At 53.3% G+C, this 26,220-nt stretch overlaps 1 protein-coding gene across 1 annotated transcript in view; it reads left to right on the top strand.

Annotated features, from left to right (window-relative positions):
* The window catches only part of CLOCK (clock circadian regulator), a 90,358-nt gene extending 64,711 nt beyond the window's left edge, over positions 1-25,647 (top strand). Inside the window, exons 13-24 of the mRNA XM_038769294.1 lie at positions 618-700; positions 1,345-1,451; positions 5,647-5,794; positions 8,028-8,103; positions 10,916-11,057; positions 16,957-17,057; positions 17,521-17,610; positions 19,883-20,041; positions 21,189-21,389; positions 21,955-22,160; positions 24,794-25,031; positions 25,470-25,647. Coding sequence (XP_038625222.1) covers positions 618-700; positions 1,345-1,451; positions 5,647-5,794; positions 8,028-8,103; positions 10,916-11,057; positions 16,957-17,057; positions 17,521-17,610; positions 19,883-20,041; positions 21,189-21,389; positions 21,955-22,160; positions 24,794-25,031; positions 25,470-25,631 — 1,713 coding nt within the window. The 3' untranslated portion in view covers positions 25,632-25,647. The remainder of the gene's footprint in view (positions 1-617; positions 701-1,344; positions 1,452-5,646; positions 5,795-8,027; positions 8,104-10,915; positions 11,058-16,956; positions 17,058-17,520; positions 17,611-19,882; positions 20,042-21,188; positions 21,390-21,954; positions 22,161-24,793; positions 25,032-25,469) is intronic.
* Positions 25,648-26,220: the final 573 nt, after the last annotated feature.

The following is a 26,220-nucleotide window of genomic DNA, read 5'->3' as shown; positions in this document are numbered from 1 at the left end:
AGTCGAGAATGGGGAGGCAGACAACAAAACAAAACGTGGCCAGGGGTCAAGTCATCGGAACAAATAGAAGTAAAGTTAGATACACGTCATTAACAAAATCAATAGGACGGTAAATATGTGCAAGTAAAATAAACAGAGTAACAAACCTGTACAAACGTATATACAGGTGCTGTGGGGAGGGGAAGGAGGTAGGGCGGGGGGGATGGGGAAGAAAGGAAAAAGGGGGCTCTGTAATAATAATGATAACATTTGTTGAGCGCTTACTATGTGCAAAGCACTGTTCTAGGCTCAATATTATGTTGCCGACTTGTCCTTCCCAAGCGCTTAATTCAGTGCTGTGCACACAGCGCTCAATCAGTACGAGCCCGTTGTTGGGTAGGGACCATCTCTATACGTTGCCAACTTGTAACAATACTAATAATAACAGCAATAATTCCACTTATTAAGGGCTTACTACGCGCAAAGCACCGTTCTAAGCTCTGGGTAGGTTACGAGATAAGCAGGTTGTCCGTTCACGTAGCCCCGGGGACGGACGCGCCCCCCCCTCGCTCCCTCCTCCCGCCGAGTGGCGAGTGACTCGAGGTATCCCGGTGTCTGTTTGCGGTGTCCGTTGGCAGGAAATGTGCACTGTGGAAGAACCCAACGAGGAGTTCACGTCGAGGCATAGCCTGGAGTGGAAGTTCCTCTTCTTGGATCACAGGTGGGTGCCTCGGTGCCGCAGCCCTACCTGGCCGTAGTCTTTCAGTCAGTCAGGCGGTTGTATTTAGTGAGCGCCCACCGTGTGCGGAGCACTGTACCTCGCGCTTGGGAGAGTACGGTGCGGCGGTAGAACAGTCACGCTCCCTGTCCGCGACGAGCGGACAGTAATGGATCAGATCAATCAATCAATCAATCGTATTTATTGAGCGCTTACTATGTGCAGAGCACTGTACTAAGCGCTTGGGAAGTACAAATTGGCATCACATAGAGACAGTCCCTACCCAACAGTGGGCTCACAGTCTAAAAGGGGGAGACAGAGAACAGAACCAAACATACCAACAAAATAAAATAAGTAGGATAGAATCCTATCAGATGGGTGGTCTCTTTGGGGAAAAAATGGAGGCGGCCGTCATCGAAGAATAAAGGCTTCAGTGAAGCTGCCCTCATCATCATCAATCGTATTTATTGAGCGCTTACTGTGTGCAGAGCACTGTACTAAGCGCTTGGGAAGTACAAATTGGCAACATCTAGAGACGGTCCCTACCCAACAGCGGGCTCACAGTCTAAAAGGGGGAGACAGAGACTGGGATTGTTTTTCACTGGGGCAGGAAAGCGACTGTTTCTCTCTTTTTTTATGTAACCCAGGGCCCCTCCCATAATAGGATATTTACCATTCGAGGTTCTGGGCACCTCAGGCTACGATTACTATCACGTGGATGACCTGGACAATCTGGCAAAATGCCACGAGCACTGTAAGTAAATATTTCCGTTTCCCGCCGCCTGCTTTACCGGGATTTTGGGGAGAGATGGTACCGTGCTGCCCTCTCAGTGGGCATCTGAGAACCTGTGCCCTGGGCTGCCCTGTGGTATGGCGGATCCCCAGGTGGCTCCAAGGGCGGGACCCCCTAGTAGTTGCAGGGCCCACCGGGACTCTGCCAGTCTCCGAGGGCAGTGCCCGCTAGGAGCCGGTCCCGGAGCTAGCGATGGTTCAGAGCGTGCCCCGGTGGCTGGGAAGAAGGAATGGAGCGGATGCGTCTCCGACCCGCAGGACGGAGTTTCTAACCCACCGGAAATCAGGACGAAACTTCCCGGTGGCCGAGGCGGAAAGGGCCGGTGGTTCTGCAAAATCAGGAGGAAAGTCACCCTTAGAGGTAACGACAAAAGCCGCCACCGATCCAGGATGGGGCAAAGACCCTCCCCGTTCAGCAGGAAGGGACAGGAGGGATGGTTAAACCGGCAGTCAGAGCTGCGTCAGCGATGGGTGGCGGCCAGTTTCCGAACAGTCCAGTGGGATGGATCATCGTCATCATCATCATCAATCGTATTTATTGAGCGCTTACTATGGGCAGAGCACTGTACTAAGCGCTTGGGAAGTACAAATTGGCAACATATAGAGACAGTCCCTACCCAACAGTGGGCTCACAGTCTAAAAGGGGGAGACAGAGAACCAAACCCAACGTACTAACAAAATAAAATAAATAGAATAGATATGTACAAGCAAAATAAATAGAGTAATAAATATGTACAAACATATATACAGGATCACCCGCAGCTTGACCGACAAGAGTTGGGAAGGCCCCCTTTCCCCTGTCACGTGCTTACCACTCCCTCATCAGCGGGCTAGGCCCCATTTTGGGCACCACGCTTGAAACTGGAAGGAGAAAAGATGCACGGGATCAAACGGTCGATCAATCAGTGGTATTTACTGAGCTCTTATTGTGTGCAGAGTCTTTCTGGTGGGAGTTGAGTTGAGCTTCCTGTTGTGACGGCGAGATTCGGGACAGCTTGGGTTATCTATTTATTTTACTCGTGCATATTTACTATTCTATTTATTTTGTTAGTGATGTGCGTAATAGCTATAATTCTATTTATTCTGACGATTTTGACACCTGTCTACGTGTTTTGTTTTGTTGTCTGTCTCCCCCTTCTAGACTGTGAGCCCGTTGTTGGGTAGGGACCGTCTCTATCTGTTGCTGACTTGTCCTTCCCAAGCGCCTAGTCCAGTGCTGTGCACACAGTAAGCGCTCAATAAATACGATTGAATGAATGAATGAATGCAGAGCACCATACTAAGCGTTTGGGAGAGTACGGTAGACCGGAGTCGGTAGACCCTTACCCTGCCCAAGACAAGGTCACGGTTTAGAGGGAGATCCAACGGAGAGTTTAGAGACCGATTGAAGGGTTGGAACGAGGTGAAAGGGTAGGGACTGTCTCTATGTGTTGCCGACTTGTACTTCCCAAGCGCTTAGTACAGTGCTCTGCACACAGTAAGCGCTCAATAAATACGATCGATTGATTGATTGAGGTTGTTTCATCTGGAGAACAGGAGGGTCGGGGTCCCTGAAAACCATCTTCCCACACGTGTGGGTGTTTATGTCGGGGGGGGGATGCCAGCCTGCCATCCTCCAGAGCCACCGAGTGTGGGCCGGAGGACCATTGTCGTTCTTTATCATATTTGTTTAAGCGCTTACTATGTGGTAGGCACTGTTTTAAGCACTGGGGTAGAGACGAACTAATCAGGTTGGACACAATCCGTGTCCCACACGGGGCTCACAGTCTCAATCCCCATTTTACAGATGGGGTAACCGAGGCCCGGAGAAGTTGAGTGACTTGCCCAACTTCACACAGCAGACAAATGACAGAGCCGGGATTTGAAGCCAGGGCCTGCTGACTCCCAACCCCTGTTCTATCCACTAGACGATACTACTTGGGTGGAAATTTAAGCAGGAGGGATTTGGTTTGGACGTAGGAAGGTTTTCTTGAGACTCTCACAATCACCCAACAGGAGAATAGGCTGCCACAGGAGTTTGGCATCTCTAACCTGGAGACACTCCACTGGGATGGACTGATTATTCCTTTATTTATTCAGTCGTGTTTATTGAGCACTTACTGTTCAGAGCACTGTACTAAGTGCTTGGAAGAGTGCAATACAACAATAAACAGACGTATTTCCTGCCCACGATGAGTTTACAATCTGGAGGCGAGGAGAGAGACATCAATACAACTAAATAAATTATAGATATGTACATAAGTGCTGTGGGGGTGGGAAAGGGGGGAGAAAAAAGGGGGCAAGTCAGGGCGACGCAGAAAGGAGTGGTAGAAGAGGAAAAGGGGGGCTTAATCTGGAAAGCCCTCTCGGAGGAGATGTGCCTTCAATCAGCGGAGAAGAGCGAAGCGAAGAGCGCTTGCTCTTGCTGGCTTCACTTGGGGAGAGTGATTTTCATTTTAAAAATAGGGAGGTTTGGGGGTTTTGGATTAAAAGCCTTCTACAGTTGTTCCTTTTTTTATGAGGACTAGATAGAGAAAAAGGGAAAGGATTGTGCCTTCAATCAATCGGAGAAGCAGCGTGGCTCAATGGAAAGAGCACGGGCTTTGGAGTCCGAGGTCATGGGTTCGAATCCCCACTCCACCACATGTCTGCTGTGTGACCTTGGGCAAGTCACTTAACTTCTCTGAGCCTCGGTTACCCCATCTGTAAAATGGGGATTAAGACCGTGAGCCCCACGTGGGACGACTTAATCACCTTGTATCCCCCCCAGCGCTTAGAACAGTGCCCTGCACACAGTAAGCGCTTAACAAATGCCGTTATTATTATTATTATTCAATAAGGCTTTGAAGAGGGGAAGAGTAATTGTCGGATTTGAGGAGGGAGGGCTTTCCAGGCAAGAGGCGGGAGGTGGCCTAGGGGTCGGCGGCGAGATCGAGCCACAGTGGGAAGTTTAGCACTAGAGGAGCGAAGTACGCAGGCTGGGTTGTGGGAGAGAAGTGAAGTCAGGAGCGGGCGAAGTGGTGGACTGCTGTGAAGTCAATGGTGAGGAGTTTTTTGACGTTTAGGTGGACGGGCGGCCACTGGAATTTGTTGAAGAGCGGGGTGACACATCCTGAACGTTTTGGTCGAAAAATGATCCGGGCGGCAGAGTGAAGTGTGGACCGGAGTGGGGAGAGACAGGAGGCAGGGAGGTCAGCAAGGGGGCTGATGCGGTAATCCAGGTCAGACGGGCAAGTCACTTAGCTTCTCTGAGCCTCAGTTGCCTCATCTGTAAAATGAGGATTGAGACTGTGAGCCCCACGTGGGACAACTTGATCCCATTGTATCCCCCCAGCGCTTAGAACCGTGCTTTGCACATAGTAAGCGCTTAACAAATGCCGTCATTATTATTATAGGATGAGTGATCAGATTAAGGTCGTAGCAGTTCGGATGGAGAGGAAAGTAGAGGGTTCGCCACTCACCTGCCTGGAGCCGGGTGGCTGTCCCCGATGACCTCTCATCCCAGCTCCAGGATTCTTAATAATTAGAGGGGAGCTGAGGCTGCCGGGAGCGGCAGGTACGGCCACGCTTTGCTCTCCGCTCTTAGAGTCCCTGCTGAGAGCTCACCTCCTCCAGGAGGCCTTCCCAGACTGAGTCCCTTCCTTCCTCTCCCCCTCGTCCCCCTCTCCATCCCCCCCATCTTACCTCCTTCCCTTCCCCACAGCACCTGTATTTATGGATATATGTTTGTACATATTTATTACTCTATTTTACTTGTACATATCTATTCTATTTATTTTATTTTGTTAGTATGGTTGGTTTTGTCCTCCGTCTCCCCCTTTTAGACTGTGAGCCCAGTGTTGGGTAGGGACCGTCTCTATATGTTGCCAACTTGTACTTCCCAAGCGCTTAGTACAGTGCTCTGCACATAGTAAGCGCTCAATAAATATGATTGAGTAGAGTCGGTGATGGAGATCGGCGACGCGACCCCTCGAGCTGATGACAGGTGTGGCAAATAAAGGGCTCAGGCACCACTTGAGCCCCTGTGGGGTGGCTCCTGGGCTTGACAAGAGATTACTTTGATGTCAGGGAGAGGCCCGGTCCCGGAGATTTAATCAGGAAGATTGGTCTCTGAGTGGCAGCCGGTTCCGTGTGCTGCAGTTGAGTGCGAATCAAGACCTCTTTTGTTTGTGTTTCAGTAATGCAATACGGGAAAGGCAAGTCGTGTTATTACAGGTTTCTGACAAAAGGACAACAGTGGATTTGGCTCCAGACCCATTACTACATCACCTACCATCAGTGGAATTCCCGGCCGGAGTTCATCGTCTGCACGCACACGGTAGTGAGGTAAGAGCCCCGTACCCCGGGGACGAGGCGCCGTGGTTTCCGCTAGCGTGAAAAGGCCGACTGCGCCCCGAAGACGTCGTCACCCTGGGCATTTTCAGTGCAAGACTTGTTTGCATAGCTGGTAGTGAGGGAACTGTGTCGAAGCCACAGATATCGGTGAGGAGCGACCCGTCAATCGTTTGTATTTATTGAGCGCTTACTATGTGCAGAGCACCGTACGAAGCACTTGGGAGAGGACAGTATTGCCGACTTGTACTTCCCAAGCGCTTAGTCCAGTGCTCTGCACACAGTAAGCGCTCAATAAATACGATTGATTGATTGATATAACAGCCAAGTCCACTCCAGGGACCCTACCGTCCGCCGGCCAGAGTGGGCTGCTTCGGCCCCTGAGGGGCTCTCGGACGACCATCACTCTCCCCATCCTTTGCTGTGCTAACCTCCTCTGAACCGGGAGCCACTCAGGAGCCCGACGGGAGAGGTGATGGGAAGAAGGATCTGGGTTCCAGTTCTGAAGGAGGTCGGAGCCAGCCCGGGCCTGAGCTCAGCCCCCGGACCATTTGTCAGTGGGCACTTGGCTCCTGCCGTCCCCCAGGCCCACTGCCATCCCTTTTCCCACGCCTCACCAGTCAGGAGTATGTACTGAGCTCCTATTGCATCCAGAGCACTGTACTCTGCACATGGGAGCGGACAACAGAGTTACCAGACATGATCCCGTCTCCCCCTTTTAGACTGTGAGCCCACTGTTGGGTAGGGACTGTCTCTATATGTTGCCAACTTGGACTTCCCAAGCGCTTAGTACAGTGCTCTGCACACAGTAAGCGCTCAATAAATACGATTGGATTGATTGATTGATTGATTGATTGATTGATGATCCCTGCCCTCGGTTCCCTAGCAGTCCAACGGGGAGGTGTACTGAAATGCAGGGAGGAACAAGTAATGTGAGCCCACTGTTGGGTAGGGACTGCCTCTATATGTTGCCAACTTGGACTTCCCAAGCACTTAGTACAGTGCTCTGCACACAGTAAGCGCTCAATAAATACGATTGATTGATTGATTGATGATCCCTGCCCTCGGTTCACTCACAGTCCAACGGGGAGGTGTACTGAAATGCAGGGAGGAACAAGTAATGTGAGCCCGCTGTTGGGTAGGGACTGTCTCTATATGTTGCCAACTTGGACTTCCCAAGCGCTTAGTACAGTGCTCTGCACACAGGAAGCGCTCAATAAATACGATTGATGATGCTGAAGTAATAGAGTATACAAGATTTGTCCCAGAGTGCTTCCTGCTTCCAAGCCTGGGGGTTCCTCGTTCCTATTTAGCTGCTAACATTTTGCATCATTTAGCTCAATCAGTCACGCTTATTGAGCGCTCATCGGATGCAGAGCACTGTACTAAATGCTCAGGAGACTACAACAAAGTCGGTGGACACGTCCCGTGCCCACAGAGAGCTTACAGTCTTCAGTCAGTTATGCTGTTACTCTTAGGTACCGTGAGTTTACATCCTCGTGAGTTCCAAGCCAAATATTATTATTATTATTATTATTAATATTATTTGTGAGAGGTGGATTTGCCTTAAATAGGATTCCTCTCCCCTTCCTCCCCCTCCCCATCCCCCTGCCTTACCTCCTTCCCCTCCCCACAGCACCTGTATATATGTTTGTATGTATTTATTACTCTATTTATTTATTTTATTTGTACATATTTATTCTCTTTATTTTATTTTGTTAATATGTTTTGTTTTGTTGTCCGTCTCCCCCTTCTAGACTGTGAGCCCGCTGTTGGGTAGGGACCGTCTCTATATGTTACCAACTTGGACTTCCCAAGCGCTTAGTACAGTGCTCTGCACACAGTAAGCGCTCAATACATACGATCGAATGAATGAGTGAAAAGGTGGCATGTGGAGTGCAGGTATAAAAAGCCTTACCAATTCCTTCAGGGATTTGCTGAAGCACTTTTGCCAGCTTGTCCTTTTTTTTATTTCTTGGTTTTTGTTAAGCAATTACTGCGTGCCAGGCACTGTATTAAGCACTGGGATAGAGGAAAATCAGGTAGGCCACAGTCAGTGTCCTGCATGGGGCTCCCAGTTTTAATCCCCATTTTCCAGCTGAGGTAACTGAGGCACAGAGCAGTTAAATGATCCGCCCAAAGTCACACAGGCCACGCTGCTTTTCTCTTGAAACCAGGGCCAGTAGTGCACCCCGTCGACCCTGACGCGTGAACTCTTCTTTTTCAGTTACGCAGAAGTTAGAGCAGAAAGGCGACGAGAACTCGGCATCGAAGAGTCCCTTCCCGAGATAGCGGCGGACAAAGTGCGTTTCTGAGCATTCCCGGGACTTCTGTGGGGAAGTCGGCCAGGTTCTCGCTCAGCCGGTTTCACTGTTGCGAGGGGAGACGGGTCCTCACCAGGGGAGGCTCCTGGGGAGGAGATGCGAATGATTTGGACTCAGGACCCGCTGGCGGGGTGGGAGCGGCTGGGCGGGCCGGGATGCAAGGGGAGATTGAGTCACGGGGGTCAAGGGAGGGTTTGGAGGTACCTTCCCGTCTCACAAGCCCGCAACCTTGGTGTCATCCTCGACTCCGCTCTCTCGTTCACCCCTCACATCCAAGCCGTCACCAAAACCTGCCGGTCTCAGCTCCGCAACATTGCCAAGATCCGCCCTTTCCTCTCCATCCATACCACTACCCTGCTCATTCAAGCTCTCATCCTATCCCGTCTGGACTACTGCACCAGCCTTCTCTCTGATCTCCCATCCTCGTGTCTCTCTCCCCTTCAATCCATACTTCATGCTGCTTCCCGGATTATCTTTGTCCAGAAACACTCTGGGCATATCACTCCCCTCCTCAAAAAACTCCAGTGGCTACCAATCAATCTGCGCATCAGGCAGAAACTCCTCACCCTGGGCTTCAAGGCTGTCCATCCATCACCTCGCCCCCTCCTACCTCAACTCCCTTCTCTCCTTCTCCAGCCCAGCCCGCACCCTCCGCTCCTCTGCCACTAATCTCCTCCCCGTACCTCGCTCTCACCTGTCCCGCCATCGACCCCCGGCCCACGTCATCCCCCGGGCCTGGAATGCCCTCCCTCTGCCCATCCGCCAAGCTCGCTCTCTTCCTCCCTTCAAGGCCCTACTGAGAGCTCACCTCCTCCAGGAGGCCTTCCCACACTCAGCCCCTTCCTTCCTCTCCCCCTCGTCCCCCTCTCCATCCCCCACATCTTACCTCCTTCCCTTCCCCACAGCACCTGTATATATGTATACATGTTTGTACATATTTATTACTCTATTTTACTTGCACATATCTATTCTATTTATTTTATTTTGTTAGTATGTTTGGTTTTGTTCTCTGTCTCCCCCTTTTAGACTGTGAGCCCACTGTTGGGTAGGGACTGTCTCTAGATGTTGCCAATTTGTACTTCCCAAGCGCTTAGTACAGTGCTCTGCACATAGTAAGCGCTCAATAAATACGATTGATGATGATGACCTCCAGGTTGGGGTGAAACGGGGACGGTGACAGCCTCCGTTGATCCCAGAGAGGATTTTTCCCCGAGGCTTCCCTAGTCCTTGGAGCGTTTTCAGCCGGAATTTCAGCAGGCGGACCCGGGGGGAAGCTCAGCACGCACGTGGGTGGGCTCGGATCAGAACCGTTCCTGCCTCCCTTTCCCGAGCCCCAAGTGCCCGCACCAACCAGCCTGGAAAGCCAGAGCGATGCATTTCCCACGTCCTCACAGTCGGATCGGGTCGCGCCCATCTCCCGGGCGCCCTGTAGCGGGTCATCATCATCAATCGTATTTATTGAGCGCTTACTGTGTGCAGAGCACTGTACTAAGCGCTTGGGAAGTACAAATTGGCAACATATAGAGACAGTCCCTACCCAACAGTGGGCTCACGGTCTTAAAGGGGGAAGGGGTCATTGTTGAGGTGGAAACGACCGGCTGGAGAAACCGCCCTGCCTCCTCCTCGCGGGTCCAGGGCTGTGCAAAGGGACCCATCCTCTCCCACCCCTCCGTTCCTCGCAGAGGCTTGGGGGGCTAGTGCCCTCAGGAAATGGCCACAAACCAGCTGCAAGAATCGGGGTCTTTGTTACTACTTCAGTGCTGGACCATGAAAGCATGGGCCTTGGTTTTGTGTTGCTGCTGTTGTTTTCTGGGGTTTTGGGGGTTTTTTTTGAATATCGTAAAGCCAGCTCAAGCAGTGTTGGGCCCAATAGCTTGGTGAGGAAAATGAAGCGAGCGTTAATGCGTGGGCAGGTACCCCTTGCCAGACCGATTCACATGTAGTTTGATATAATAATAATAATAATGATGGCATTTATTAAGCGCTTACTGTGTGCAAAGCACTCTTCTAAGCGCTGGGGAGGTTACAAGGTGATCGGGTGGTCCCACGGGGGGCTCACAGTCTTAATCCCCATTTTCCAGATGAGGTAACTGAGGCCCAAAGAAGTGAAGTGACTTGCCCAAAGTCACACAGCCGACAGTTGGTGGAGCTGGGATTCGAACCCATGACCTCCGACTCCAAAGCCCGGGCTCTTTCCACTGAGCCACGCCGCTTCTCTGCGTAGCAGCGTGGCACAGCGAAAAGAGTCTGGGTCTGGAATTCGAGGGGACCTCGATTCTAATCCTGGCTACTCCACGTACCTGCTGTCATCATCATCAGTCGTATTTATTGAGCGCTTACTATGTGCAGAGCACTGTACTAAGCGCTTGGGAAGTACAAGTTGGCAACATATAGAGACAGTCCCTACCCAGCAGTGGGCTCACGGTCTAAAAGGGGGAGACAGAGAACAAAACCAAACATGCTAACAATAATACGTGCAAGTAAAATAAATAAATAGAGTAATAAATATGTACACACATATATACATATATACAGGTGCTGTGTCACCGTGAGCAAGCCACTTCACTTCTCCGTGCCTCAGTTCCTTCATATGCAGAATTGGGGATTCGATACCTATTCTCCCTAGCCTGTGAGCCCCATGTGGGACCTGATTGTCTGGCATTTACCCTGTGATTAGTACAGTGTTTGGCACATAGTACGCGCTTAACAAATATTATTATTATTGTTATTATCTGAGGGGTTGGGAGGGAGCCCGTATTTCAGAAATCATCATTCTCTGTCCCCCCCGCAGAGCCAAGACTCCGGGTCTGAGAACCGAATCAACACGGTCAGTCTCAAAGAAGCTTTGGAAAGATTTGATCGCAGTCCGACCCCTTCCGCCTCGTCCAGGAGCTCTAGGAAGTCATCTCACACTGCGGTCTCAGACCCTCCTTGTAAGTGCACCAGGATGAAAGCAGTTTGTCTTGAGTATCTGTCAGGGCCTGAGGAAACTCTTCAGGTTTGTCTCGGGTATCAGTCAGGGCCGGAGGAAACTTCAGGGAAGGAGAGCTTTCCTCCTTGTAAGTGCACCAGGATGAAAGCAGTTTGTCTTGAGTATCTGTCAGGGCCTGAGGAAACTTTTCAGGTTTGTCTCGGGTATCTGTCAGGGCCGGAGGAAACTTCAGGGAAGGAGAGCTTTCCTCTGATCATTTTCAGACTCTGATAGTTTCACGACGGTTATGAATTTCGATGCTTCCTTAAAGATCTGGGGCTTGGTCTTGAGTATCTGTCAGGGCCTGAGGAAACTCTTCAAGTTTGTCTCGGGTATCTGTCAGGGCCTGAGGAAACTTTTCAGGTTTGTCTCGGGTATCTGTCAGGGCCGGAGGAAACTTCAGGGAAGGAGAGCTTTCCTCCTTGTAAGTGCACCAGGATGAAAGCAGTTTGTCTTGAGTATCTGTCAGGGCCTGAGGAAACTCTTCAAGTTTGTCTCGGGTATCTGTGAGGGCCGGAGGAAACTTCAGGGAAGGAGAGCTTTCCTCGAATCATTTTCAGACTCTGACAGTTTCACGACGGTTATGAATTTCGATGCTTCCTTAAAGATCCGGGCCTTGGTCTTGAGTATCTGTCAGGGCCTGAGGAAACTTTTCAAGTTTGTCTCGGGTATCTGTCAGGGCCTGAGGAAACTTTTCAGGTTTGTCTCGGGTATCTGTCAGGGCCGGAGGAAACTTCAGGGAAGGAGAGCTTTCCTCCTTGTAAGTGCACCAGGATGAAAGCAGTTTGTCTTGAGTATCTGTCAGGGCCTGAGGAAACTCTTCAAGTTTGTCTTGGGTATCTGTCAGGGCCGGAGGAAACTTCAGGGAAGGAGAGCTTTCCTCGAATCATTTTCAGACTCTGACAGTTTCACGACGGTTATGAATTTCGATGCTTCCTTAAAGATCCAGGGCTTGGTCTTGAGTATCTGTCAGGGCCTGAGGAAACTTTTCAAGTTTGTCTCGGGTATCTGTCAGGGCCTGAGGAAACTTCAGGGAAGGAGAGCTTTCCTCTAATCATTTTCAGACTCTGACAGTTTCACGACGGTTATGAATTTCGATGCTTCCTTAAAGATCCGGGCCTTGGTCTTGAGTATCTGTCAGGGCCTGAGGAAACTCTTCAAGTTTGTCTCGGGTATCTGTCAGGGCCGGAGGAAACTTCAGGGAAGGAGAGCTTTCCTCGAATCATTTTCAGACTCTGACAGTTTCACGACGGTTATGAATTTCGATGCTTCCTTGAAGATCCGGGGCTTGGTCTTGAGTATCTGTCAGGGCCTGAGGAAACTTTTCAAGTTTGTCTCGGGTATCTGTCAGGGCCTGAGGAAACTTCAGGGAAGGAGAGCTTTCCTCGAATCATTTTCAGACTCTTGACAGTTTCATGACGGTTATGAATTTCGATGCTTCCTTAAAGATCCGGGGCTTGGTCTTGAGTATCTGTCAGGGCCTGAGGAAACTTTTCAAGTTTGTCTCGGGTATCTGTCAGGGCCTGAGGAAACTTTTCAGGTTTGTCTCGGGTATCTGTCAGGGCCGGAGGAAACTTCAGGGAAGGAGAGCTTTCCTCCTTGTAAGTGCACCGGGATGAAAGCAGTTTGTCTTGAGTATCTGTCAGGGCCTGAGGAAACTTTTCAGGTTTGTCTCGGGTATCTGTCAGGGCCGGAGGAAATTTCAGGGAAGGAGAGCTTTCCTCCTTGTAAGTGCACCAGGATGAAAGCAGTTTGTCTTGAGTATCTGTCAGGGCCTGAGGAAACTCTTCAGGTTTGTCTTGGGTATCTGTCAGGGCCGGAGGAAACTTCAGGGAAGGAGAGCTTTCCTCGAATCATTTTCAGACTCTGACAGTTTCACGACGGTTATGAATTTCGATGCTTCCTTAAAGATCCGGGGCTTGGTCTTGAGTATCTGTCAGGGCCTGAGGAAACTTTTCAAGTTTGTCTCGGGTATCTGTCAGGGCCTGAGGAAACTTTTCATGTTTGTCTCGGGTATCTGTCAGGGCCGGAGGAAACTTCAGGGAAGGAGAGCTTTCCTCCTTGTAAGTGCACCAGGATGAAAGCAGTTCGTCTTGAGTATCTGTCAAGGCCTGAGGAAACTCTTCAAGTTTGTCTCGGGTATCTGTGAGGGCCGGAGGAAACTTCAGGGAAGGAGAGCTTTCCTCGAATCATTTTCAGACTCTGACAGTTTCACGATGGTTATGAATTTCGATGCTTCCTTAAAGATCCGGGGCTTGGTCTTGAGTATCTGTCAGGGCCTGAGGAAACTCTTCAAGTTTGTCTCGGGTATCTATCAGGGCCTGAGGAAACTTCAGGGAAGGAGAGCTTTCCTCTAATCATTTTCAGACTCTGATAGTTTCACGACGGTTATGAATTTTGATGCTTCCTTAAAGATCCGGGGCTTGGTCTTGAGTATCTGTCAGGGCCTGAGGAAACTTTTCAAGTTTGTCTCGGGTATCTGTCAGGGCCTGAGGAAACTTTTCAGGTTTGTCTCGGGTATCTGTCAGGGCCGGAGGAAACTTCAGGGAAGGAGAGCTTTCCTCCTTGTAAGTGCACCAGGATGAAAGCAGTTTGTCTTGAGTATCTGTCAGGGCCTGAGGAAACTCTTCAAGTTTGTCTTGGGTATCTGTCAGGGCCTGAGGAAACTTCAGGGAAGGAGAGCTTTCCTCTAATCATTTTCAGACTCTGACAGTTTCACGACGGTTATGAATTTCGATGCTTCCTTAAAGATCCGGGCCTTGGTCTTGAGTATCTGTCAGGGCCTGAGGAAACTCTTCAGGTTTGTCTCGGGTATCTGTCAGGGCCGGAGGAAGCTTCAGGGAAGGAGAGCTTTCCTCGAATCGTTTTCAGACTCTGACAGTTTCACGACGGTTATGAATTTCGATGCTTCCTTAAAGATCCGGGGCTTGGTCTTGAGTATCTGTCAGGGCCTGAGGAAACTCTTCAAGTTTGTCTCGGGTATCTGTCAGGGCCGGAGGAAACTTCAGGGAAGGAGAGCTTTCCTCGAATCATTTTCAGACTCTGACAGTTTCACGACGGTTATGAATTTCGATGCTTCCTTAAAGATCCGGGCCTTGGTCTTGAGTATCTGTCAGGGCCTGAGGAAACTTTTCAAGTTTGTCTCGGGTATCTGTCAGGGCCTGAGGAAACTTTTCAGGTTTGTCTCGGGTATCTTTCAGGGCCGGAGGAAACTTCAGGGAAGGAGAGCTTTCCTCCTTGTAAGTGCACCAGGATGAAAGCAGTTTGTCTTGAGTATCTGTCAGGGCCTGAGGAAACTTTTCAGGTTTGTCTCGGGTATCTGTCAGGGCCGGAGGAAATTTCAGGGAAGGAGAGCTTTCCTCCTTGTAAGTGCACCAGGATGAAAGCAGTTTGTCTTGAGTATCTGTCAGGGCCTGAGGAAACTCTTCAGGTTTGTCTTGGGTATCTGTCAGGGCCGGAGGAAACTTCAGGGAAGGAGAGCTTTCCTCGAATCATTTTCAGACTCTGACAGTTTCACGACGGTTATGAATTTCGATGCTTCCTTAAAGATCCGGGGCTTGGTCTTGAGTATCTGTCAGGGCCTGAGGAAACTCTTCAAGTTTGTCTCGGGTATCTGTCAGGGCCTGAGGAAACTTTTCAGGTTTGTCTCGGGTATCTGTCAGGGCCGGAGGAAACTTCAGGGAAGGAGAGCTTTCCTCCTTGTAGGTGCACCCGGATGAAAGCAGTTTGTCTTGAGTATCTGTCAGGGCTTGAGGAAACTTTTCAGGTTTGTCTCGGGTATCTGTCAGGGCCGGAGGAAACTTCAGGGAAGGAGAGCTTTCCTCGAATCATTTTCAGACTCTGACAGTTTCACGACAGTTATGAATTTCGATGCTTCCTTAAAGATCCGGGCCTTGGTCTTGAGTATCTGTCAGGGCCTGAGGAAACTTTTCAAGTTTGTCTCGGGTATCTGTCAGGGCCTGAGGAAACTTTTCAGGTTTGTCTCGGGTATCTGTCAGGGCCGGAGGAAACTTCAGGGAAGGAGAGCTTTCCTCGAATCATTTTCAGACTCTGATAGTTTCACGACGGTTATGAATTTCGATGCTTCCTTAAAGATCCGGGGCTTGGTCTTGAGTATCTGTCAGGGCCTGAGGAAACTCTTCAAGTTTGTCTCGGGTATCTGTCAGGGCCGGAGGAAACTTCAGGGAAGGAGAGCTTTCCTCGAATCATTTTCAGACTCTGATAGTTTCACGACGGTTATGAATTTCGATGCTTCCTTAAAGATCCGGGGCTTGGTCTTGAGTATCTGTCAGGGCCTGAGGAAACTTTTCAAGTTTGTCTCGGGTATCTGTCAGGGCCGGAGGAAACTTCAGGGAAGGAGAGCTTTCCTCCTTGTAAGTGCACCGGGATGAAAGCAGTTTGTCTTGAGTATCTGTCAGGGCCTGAGGAAACTTCAAGTTTGTCTCGGGTACCTGTCAGGGCCGGAGGAAACTTCAGGGAAGGAGAGCTTTCCTCGAATCATTTTCAGACTCTGACAGTTTCACGACGGTTATGAATTTCGATGCTTCCTTAAAGATCCGGGGCTTGGTCTTGAGTATCTGTCAGGGCCTGAGGAAACTTTTCAAGTTTGTCTCGGGTATCTGTCAGGGCCTGAGGAAACTTTTCAGGTTTGTCTCGGGTATCTGTCAGGGCCGGAGGAAACTTCAGGGAAGGAGAGCTTTCCTCCTTGTAAGTGCACCAGGATGAAAGCAGTTTGTCTTGAGTATCTGTCAGGGCCTGAGGAAACTCTTCAAGTTTGTCTCGGGTATCTGTCAGGGCCGGAGGAAACTTCAGGGATGGAGAGCTTTCCTCGAATCATTTTCAGACTCTGACAGTTTCACGACGGTTATGAATTTCGATGCTTCCTTAAAGATCCAGGGCTTGGTCTTGAGTATCTGTCAGGGCCTGAGGAAACTCTTCAAGTTTGTCTCGGGTATCTGTCAGGGCCTGAGGAAACTTTTCAGGGAAGGAGAGCTTTCTTCTAATCATTTTCAGACTCTGACAGTTTCACCACGGTTATGAATTTCGACGCTTCCTTAAAGATCCGGGGCTTGGTCTAGCTACTGAGTAGAGAGCAGATACTCGGCTAGATTGTAAGCTCCTTGAAAGCAGGGATCAATCAGTCATATTTACTAAACACTCTCTGTCTGCAGAGCGCTACTAAGTGTTTGGGAGAGTGCAGTCTAATGGAGTCGGTAGAAATGTTCCCCGTCCACGATGAGCTTACAGTCTAGAGGGGAAGACAGACGTGAATATGAATCGGTAAATGACGGAGATGTACGGAATTGCTGTGAGGCTGAGGAAGGGGTGGATGTAGGGTGGAAATCCGAAAATGAAGGCGGCACGGAAGGGAGTGGGAGAAGAGGAAATGAGGACTAAGTCAGGGAAGGCCTCTCGGAGAAGTGCTGTCAAGGCTTCGAAGGTGGGGAGAGCGATTGTCGGATGTGAAGAGGGAGGGGGGTCCAGGCCAGAGGCAGGCCTGGGATCGTGTCGACCAAATCTGCCGTATTTGAATTCCCCCACATGCTTAGTACAGTGCTGTGCACACAGTAAGCTCTCAGTAAATACCATTGATTGGTTGGTCGAGATGCCCGTTGGAAGATAACCAACTCTTTCAAACCACACTTAGAAAGAGCCCACCACCTTCCCGAACCCAAATGACTTTTCCGGAATAAAAAACTCTTTAAAAAAAAAAAAATCAGTTGGGTTTGAGATAAGTTCCCCGTGCTCCGCCCCCCCCGCCCCCAATTAGAAGATGGTTGAAATGCCCCTTGGAAAGCCCTCCCAGCCGGGAGGAATTTCCGCCGCTGCTTCTCCCTTATCCTTCTGTGATTTGGCTTCAGCGACCCCCACCAAGGCCCCGGCGGCCCCGAGCACTCCCCCGCGCCAGCAGGGCCCGGGACCGGAGAAGACGGCGCGCCGACGGTCATCGCTCAGCAGCCAGGTAGGCCGACGTCCAGCCGGGGCCCGTCGCCCTGTCGCGGGAATCCTCCAGAGAGCCGGGGGGCCCTCCCGGGCATTCATCATCAATCGTATTTATTGAGCGCTGACTGTGTGCAGAGCACTGTACTAAGCGCTTGGGACGTACAAATTGGCAACACATAGAGACAGTCCCTACCCAACGGTGGGCTCACAGTCTAAAAGACTTTAGACATTTGGCCCTCGGGGCAAAATGACCGCGTCTTGGACGGCGAGGGCAGGGGAACACGTGGGCCGTCGGAGCTGGTGCGGGCGCGCGGTTTTGTTGGAAGAGCCCACTGTTGGGTAGGGACCGTCTCTAGATGTTGCCAGCTTGTACTTCCCAAGCGCTTAGTACGGTGCTCTGCACACGGTAAGCGCTCAATAAATACGATTGAGTGAATGAATGAACCAGCGGATCTCACCCCCTGGGTGTTGTGTTTTTGTAGTCCATAAGCTCCCAGTCCGTGGGCCAGCCGCTAGCCTCGCCAGCCATGTCCCAGGCTCCTGCTTTCCCGACCCATCTGGGCCTCTCCCAGGTAGGCCTTGGATGGGACAGGGAGGGGGTCCGGGGGGAACTGTTTCGGTCGCTCCGAACGGAAGCCGGGGCGTCTGCCCGGCGATCCGATGTCCAAGGCGATGGGGCCGTTAGTTCCATCTTCTCCAGTTCCAGAGAAGAAGAATGATGGTAATAATCCCGGTACTTGTTAAGCGCTTATCATCATCATCATCATCAATCGTATTTATTGAGCGCTTCCTATGTGCAGAGCACTGTACTAAGTGCTTGGGAAGTACAAATTGGCAGCATATAGAGACAGTCCCTACCCAACAGTGGGCTCACAGTCTAAAAGGGGGAGAGAGAGAACAAAACCAAACATACTAACAAAAGAAAATAAATAGAATAGATATGTACAAATAAAATAAATAAATAGAGTAATAAATATGTACAAACATATATACAGGTGCTGTGGGGAAGGGAAGGAGGTAAGATGGGGGGGATGGAGAGGGGGACGAGGGGGAGAGGAAGGAAGGGGCTGAGTGTGGGAAGGCCTCCTGGAGGAGGTGAGCTCTCAGCAGGGCCTTGAAGGGAGGAAGAGAACTAGCTTGGCGGATGGGCAGAGGGAGGGCATTCCAGGCCCGGGGGCTTATGTGCCGTGCACTGCACTAAGCCCTGCGGTAGATCGTGGTCATCATTATTATTATTATTATTATTAATATTATCATTGTTGTTATTTAAGCTCTTACTGTGTGTCAAATGTTGCTCTAAGCACTGGGGTAGAATCAGGTTAATCAGATTGGACACACTCCCTTTCCCACGTGGGGCTCACAGTCCAAGCAGCAGGGAGTAGGATGTCATCCCCATTGTACTGTTGAGGAAAATCGAGGCATAGAAAAGTGAAATGACTTGCCCAGAGTCACACAGTAAGCAGTTGGAAGAGCTGGGATTAGAACCCTATGGCTCCCATTTCATTCATTCAGTCGTATTTATTGAGCGCTTACTGTGTGCAGAGCACTGGACTAAGTGCTTGGGAAGTACAAGTTGGCAGCATATAGAGACGGTCCCTATCAATCAGTCAATCAATCGTATTTATTGAGCGCTTACTGTGTGCAGAGCACTGGACTAAGTGCTCAATCGTATTTATTGAGCGCTTACTGTGTGCAGAGCACTGGACTAAGCGCTTGGGAAGTACAAGTTGGCAGCATATAGAGATGGTCCCTACCCAACATGGGGCTCACAGTCTAGAAGACCTGTGCTCTTTCCACTAGGCAGAGTGTGAGCCTGTTGTTGGGTGGGGACCGTCTCTCTATGTTGCCAACTTGTACTTCCCAAGCGCTTAGTCTAGTGCCCTGCACACAGTAAGCGCTCAATAAATACGATTGAGTGAATGAATGAATGCTTCAGGATAATCATCCTCATTCGTATTTATTGAGCGCTTACTGTGTGCAGAGCACTGGACTAAGCGCTTGGGAAGTACAAACTGGCAACATATAATCAAAGATAATCATCAATCGTATTTATTGAGCGCTTACTATGTGCAGAGCACTGTACTAAGCGCTTGATAATCAGGTCACAGTCCCTGTCCCACTCAGGTCTCAAGTTCTAAGTAGAAGGGAGGTGGATGTAATCCCCATTTTTCAGCTGAGGAAATGGAGGCACAGGGAATTTAAGTGACTCGCCCAAGGTCACCCAGCTGGGTCTCGCCCCACTCCCTGAACAAGCAGGGGAGGAGAGGATGGGCAGGCCTTCAGGATGGAGCTGTTGCGAGTGTTGGGATGGGGAGATAGGTGCGTAGCCCATCGTTGGAGGATGGACGGGGGGGGAATAGTTCCTCTCTTCCCACCACCAGCCAGAAAAGTCAGCGCAGGATGGGGGCTCGTCACAGACCCTGTCCTCTCCCAGCCAGCGTGAGCCCTCCTGGCTGTGTGTCTGGGTGACCTGGGCTCCGGGACCTTCGGCCCCTTCCCCCCTCTGCCCGCCCCGAGGCCCTCAGTCCCTGTAACACCTTCCCGGGACCCTTGCAAACCCCCAAACCCCGCCTCACGCCCACCCCCGCCCTCCCCTGCTTGAAGTCTTCGAGCCTGTGAGCCCACTGTTGGGTAGGGACCGTCTCTAGATGTTGCCAACTTGGACTTCCCGAGCTCTTAGTACGCTGCTCTGCACCCAGTAAGCGCTCAGTAAATACGGTTGAATGAATGAACGGGCATCTGGCGGGGCAGGGCGAGCAGCCGGTTCTTCCCGTCCCCCATGTCTGAGGTTTTTTCCCGCGCTGAAACGTACGCGTCTCTCTCTGGCACCCGGCGGCACATCAGCCCGCGTTCCAGTTGTCGGCGCAGATGGGGGCCATGCAGCACCTGAAGGACCAGCTGGAGCAGCGCACGCGGGTCATCGAGGCCAATATTCACCGGCAGCAGGAGGAGCTGCGCAGGATCCAGGAGCAGCTGCAGATGGTCCACGGCCAGGGGCTGCAGGTAGCGGGCAGGCCTGCCGGACCCTTCGGGGTGGCGGAGGGGAGACGAAAGCAGATGAACCGGCCCCCCGGGCTTCCCTCGGGGGAGCGGAGCCGCTTCCGACACCCTGTACCCTAGCGGAGCTCGCTCGTAGCCGGCCGGAGCGTGCCCACCCGGCGGTTGCCCGGCAAAGTGATCCCGAGCAGCAGGGACGGCACCCCGTCGCTCGGCTCGGCCGGACGGCGCCGTTGGAATGGCAGGCTTCCCACTGGGCCAGCGGGGTGGGGGATGCCCAAGCAGTAGGAAGTGGGAAGCAGGGGGGGACCCAAAGGCCCACCCACTTGCCCCCTGCCCAGCCACTGGGCTTTGCAGTGGGCAGAGATTCCGGGTGCCCTGTGGGACGAGGCCGAGACTCAGCTCAGCCAGAGGTGGCAGGAAGAACCGGCCTCTCCTAGAGAGGCCGTCGCCAACTCTGAGCCAAAGCGAGTCCGGCCAACAGCTGCCGGATGCTGGGACAACTCTGACCGGGAAACCCGGGCCCCCGCGCCCTAGCCTTCCGTGCTCACGGACTTACGGGGGGTGGCAAAGAATCACCAAACTGACGGCCGCCAAAGCCACCTTCCCTGAGTTGGAGTGGGCGGCTGCCCACCCATCTCCTCCACCCCGGGCCTAATGGAGGCAGAGCCGGCGGGACGCGAGGCACTCACGGAAGAACCCCGTGGTGGTCCCTTTTCTGCCCACTGGCCCTCATCAGTCCAGCGGGATACTTCCTGAACTCCCAGATTCCCAGGCTGTTTCAGAGATCCGATCCAGACCCCGGACGTACGCCCGGAGTCGGGGACCACAGCTTTGTCCCTGACTGGGAAGCTCTGAGCTTATCCCTCCCGCCGGGATGCCGGCAACGAGAGGCCGGGGAAGTCACAGAGGGGGGTGGTGCCAGGCCGGTCGGAAAGGAGTCCCCATGGGGGCACCAGGAGCCCGAAGGGGGTGGTGGCCGGTCGGTGGGCAAGGCGGTTCTTCCAGCAGACTGGGCGATAGAGGAGCACCGGTGTCGTTACCTTACCGTGCTCATAACCACTGCTTCGGCCCCAACTGGGTCTGCTCTTGCTGACTCCATCTTGAGCGGTCCGCAGACCGTCTCAGATCCGTTTGGGGCCTGTCGTTTAAGATGTTCCTGCAGCAGCCGGCCCCTGGATTGAACTTGGGCTCCGTGCACCTTTCCTCGGGGAATTCCTCGGGCGGCCAGCCCCTCGCGGCCATCAGCCTGCAGGGCCAGGTCATCCAGGGCAACCCTGTCCACGGCAGCACCGCGCAGGCCCCGGCACAGCCGCCGCCGCCGCCGCCCCCCTTGCAGGCCCCCGCGGCCCAGGTAAGGCACGGTGTCCGGCCGGCTTGGGGGAGCGCTGAGAGAGAGTGAGGGAAAGCCCGTTTTTCGGAACCATCGGACACCGAAATCAAGTAGTCGTGGTAGAAAGTTACTGCCTGAATCGCGGCAGTACGTTTGGGAGCAAGAGGCAGCGTGCCTGGCACCCTGGGGGTGAGGGCGAGGAGACGTGCTTGGGGGTGGGGACTTCCCGGAGCCGGGCAGAGGGTCCCCGGGTCCTTTCGAGAGATGCCAACCGGTTGGCTGGCAGGGCAGGCACCCGCCAGGGCCAGTGGCGTGACCCGCTTGGGCGTCCCTCATCCCGGGCAGGCCCGGCTCCGGGGAAGCGGTTATTCAGGATTAGCCGCCGCCTCAGCACCCTTCCGGAATGGGTCGGGTGGCTTTGTTCTTGCAGCTTCAAGTCGGATGCTCCTTGAGGGCAGGACCGTGTGCCTGGCCGTCGCACTCCCCAAGCATTCAGTACAGTGCCTTTCGCTCCGCGAATGCCGTGGACCGACTCGTTCTCGCTTTGCCCGCGCCTCACCGGCCTGCCGTCCGTCCTCTTTTCCAGCCGAGTCAGCAGAGCGTCCTCGGAGGGCCCAGTCAGCCAACATCCCTCCCCAGCCAGAGCCCCGGCACCCTGGCCGCCCCGTTGTACAACACTATGGTCATCTCCCAGCCTGCGGCCGGGAACGTGGTCCAGCTGCCCAGCGGCATTCAGCCCAACAGCAGCCCGACCGCGGCCGTGACCGCTTTCGCCGCGGACAGGCCGATAAGGTAAACCATCGCTCCCCTAGAACCGAAGGAAATTTACGGGGGCCCCGTTTATAAAAACGCCCAGACACTGGGCCGACAAGATCGGGCCTGGACCCATCCGAAGCTCGTAACCTGAGGGAGAGAGGAGCGGGGATCTCAGCCCCGTTTTACAGATGGGAAAACCGAGTGAAGCCCAGTGAGGTTAAGTGACCCGACCTGTCTCTATATGTTGCCAATTTGTACTTCCCAAGCGCTTGGTACAGTGCTCTGCACATAGTAAGCGCTCAATAAATACGATTGATGATGATGATCTATTCTATTTATTTTATTTTGTTAGTATGTTTGGTTTTGTTCTCCGTCTCCCCCTTTTAGACTGTGAGCCCACTTTTGGGTAGGGACTGTCTCTATATGATGCCAATTTGTACTTCCCAAGCGCTTGGTACAGTGCTCTGCACATAGTAAGCGCTCAGTAAATGCGATTGATGATGATGATGCCCAAATCAATCAATCAATCGTATTTATTGAGCGCTTACTATGTGCAGAGCACTGTGCAGAGCGGCCCAGCAGGCAGGCAGCGGAGCCAGAACTACCAGCCAGGGCTCCTGACTCCCAACCCTCTGCTGCAACCACGGGGCCACGCGACCTTCCAATGAGACTTTTTCTTTGGCGTAGTCGCGGGCGAAGTGTTTTTAGTGGGGTTTTTGAACAACCGGGGAATTTCAGGAGAAAAGAGGCCTTCAGAGGCCTGAGAGGGGCAAAAGTTCCCGACCCTGGAATCTCTTTTGAGAGGAGAGGGTACAGCTTTTTAATTGGAAGAATCATTTTGGCCGAAGAGGCCCGTCAGAGGAAGCTGGGGGCCGAGGCAGCCGGAACCCCCGCACCTCGGCTACGGCGGCTCCTTCTCGGCCTCCACGCCGACGGGCACTGGTGGCCCCAGAAGATTTCCCCGCTGGCCTCCTCGGCCACCCCCCTTACTGCCCCCGAGGCCCTAAGCCGGGTCGGTTCTGCCGTCTCTGGAGGAAGCGTCCCCGGGACCCAGCCACGGGGCAGAGGCTGAGAAACTAGAAAGCCACGGCCCGCTCGGGACCCGGGGAGGAGGCCAGGACTGCAAAGGCCCTTGTACGGGATAGCCAGGGGAGGGCCGGCTAATCAATCAATCAATCAATCGAATTTATTGAGCGCTTACTGTGTGCAGAGCACTGTACTGAGCGCTTGGGAAGTACAAGTTGGCAACATATAGAGATGGTCCCTACCCAGCAGTGGGCTCACAGGCTAATGGTGCCGGAATCACCCGTGTGTCCCCCCCTGCATTGGGGTGTGTGTGTGTGACAGTGTATACGTATGTGCACATGCAAGCGTGCAAGCATGTTCCTCGCTCCCCTTAAGTGTTGTGAGGCTTTTGGGTATTTTATTGGGCCACAGCGTGACGTGGCACACTGCTAAACCCTCCGGTACTTTTCCCTCTAATAATAATAATAATAATGATGGCATTTGTTAAGCGCTTACAATGTGCAAAGCACTGTTCTAAGCGCCGGGGGGGGATACAAGGTGATCAGGTTGTCCCACGTGGGGCTTACAGGCATCACCCCCATTTTACAGATGAGGTAACTGAGGCTCCGAGAAGTTAAGTGACTTCCCCAAGGTCACACAGCGGACATATGGCAGAGCCGAGACTCGAACCCATGACCTCTGACTCCAAAGCCCGGGCTCTTTCCACTGAGCCACGCTAAATGCCAGGCTTCACACTCCCACCAGACTCCCCCTGCCCACCCCAAGATGCTTGGAGTCCGGGCCCCAGCTGGCAGATGAAGTTTAGGCCATTCATTCATTCACTCAATCGTATTTATTGAGTGCATACTGTGTGCAGAGCACTGTACTAAGCGCTTGGGAAGTCCAGGTTGGCAAAATATAGACAGTCCCTACCCAACAGCGGACTCACAGTCTAGAAGGGGAAGACGGAGAACAGAACAAAACATATTAATAAACTAAATAGGATAAATATGTACAAATAAAATAGAGTAATAAATCCGTACAAACATATATACATATATACAGATGCTGTGGGGAAGGGAAGGAGGTAAGGCGGGGGGGATGGAGGAGGAGAGGAAGGAGGGGGCTGAGTGTGGGAAGGCCTCCAAAATCTGGCTCTATGGATCGAGGAGCAGTGTGGTCTAGTAGCTGGAACACAGTCTCGGGAGTCAGGAGGACCTGCGTTCTAATCCCCGTTCCGCCACTCGTCTGCTGAGTGACTTTGGGCAAGTCGCTTCACTTCTCTGGGCCTCAGTTACCTCACCTGTAAAATGGATGGGGAGCCCCCCTTGGGACATGGACCGTCCCATCCTGATTAGCTGCATCCCCCCGCCAGCGCAGGGCCTCGCACATAGTAAACCCTTAACCAATACCGTAAAGAAGTAATTGAGGGAAGAGAAAAATGTTGGCATCTCAGTGCTTGTTTTTCTGCGTCTTTCTGTCGGTCCGGTTATAGCTATAATCCTGAATTTCCCCGAACCCGGGGTCCTGGGAAAGAAATGGGAACGGGGAGGGCCCAGGGAACCCCGTCTAGCTTGGGTCCGGCTGCCAGGAAAGAGGCCGGGGCCGGGGGGGGTGGTGGGCGTTCGGCTCCTCAGCTCGCTCCCGCTTCGTCCCCGGAACAGGTTTTCTCCAGGGCAGCAGCTGGTGACCAAATTAGTGACGGCACCCGTGGCGTGTGGCACAGTCATGGTGCCCAGCACCATGTTCATGGGGCAGGTGGTCACCGCCTATCCCACGCTGAGCGCCCCGCCGCCGCCCCCGCCCACGTTGGCCCTCCCGCCGCAGCCGCACGGCCAGCAGGACCCCCAGCCGCAGACCCCGGCCCAGCCCCCCGCTCAGCCCCCGCCCCAGTTCCTCCAGGTAACCCTCGCGAAGGAGCCACTCCCGCCACCCCGGGGCCCCTTGGCTCGTCCCGCCGGGCCACCGGCCCCTGCTCCCCGGGGGTCTCGGAGCCAGGCTGGGGGGCGGAGGGAGGCGGAGAGAGGGAAAAGGGAGTCCGGGGGCCCCGACCGGGACGATGGATCTGAGGGACGGCGTCTTGGCCGGGAACTGGGGCGCGGTGGGACAAGAATTACCTTGCCTGCCTTCGGCCTGGGCAGAGGACGGACTCTCCCTCCCTGTCAGAGAGCACCCCCGCATTGGGGGCGGGAGACAGGTTGGCCCCTATTGAACAGTCGAGGGAGACGGACACCGCGGGCCACGCTTTGGCCACACACACGGGCCTCCGGACCCCTGGAGAGGCGGCGCTTTCCGCCTGCAGCAGGGCTGAGTGATCTCGTGTTTTTCCTTGGTTCGCAGACATCCAGGTTGCTTCCTGGAAACCCTTCAGCTCAGCTCATCCTCTCTGCTGCTTTCCCACTGCAGCAGAGCCACCACCATCACCAGCAGCAGCAGCAGCAGCGCCTGGCCCGCCATAGGACTGACAGCTTGACAGACCCTTCCAAAGTCCCGCCCCAGTAGCCCGCGCACCCCGGGAGGAGCCCCCAGCAGCAGGAGGAGACGATCCCGGCCTGCCGGGCCGCGGGGTGGTGCGGCCCAGTCGCGGCCGCGGGCCGGAGGGACCCCTCCCTGCCCCGGACGGCAGGCCGGTTCCGACGGCCGGGGCCGTCGCCGTCCGCGGGCCGGCGGCCCCGTCCACCGTGTGGATGCCCGGCCGGCGGCCCCGTCCGCGCGGAGCCCATTGACGCATCTGACGGTAATGCCAAGAATACAGTCCAAGAGGCTTTCTCCCCTCCTCCCCCCGGCACTTTTCAGATGACGACGGCGATGGGGCGGGAGGTCTTTCCAGTCGGCCGGAAACCCAAGCCCGGATGCTGTGTAAAATACTGCGTAAATGTGTGGATAAAAGGAGAGCGCGGGAGCAAGGGATTTTATACGCTGCATGAAAACGTAACCCGTTCTTCGTCGGTTTGAGTACGTTTCCCCGAGACGACCCCCGCCTCCCCGGTTTACAACACGGCGCGGCGTCGCTTCCCCTCCTCCGGGGTTACAGTGTTCAGTCCGTCTGTCGGTCCGTCGGTCCGCCCTCCCTCTGTGCCGTCGTCGCGTC

Source organism: Tachyglossus aculeatus, chromosome X5, assembly GCF_015852505.1.
Source record: "Tachyglossus aculeatus isolate mTacAcu1 chromosome X5, mTacAcu1.pri, whole genome shotgun sequence".
NCBI classification, from domain to species: domain Eukaryota; kingdom Metazoa; phylum Chordata; class Mammalia; order Monotremata; family Tachyglossidae; genus Tachyglossus; species Tachyglossus aculeatus.
Note: the sequence above shows the minus strand (reverse complement) of the source record. Positions and strands in the feature narration are given on the sequence as shown.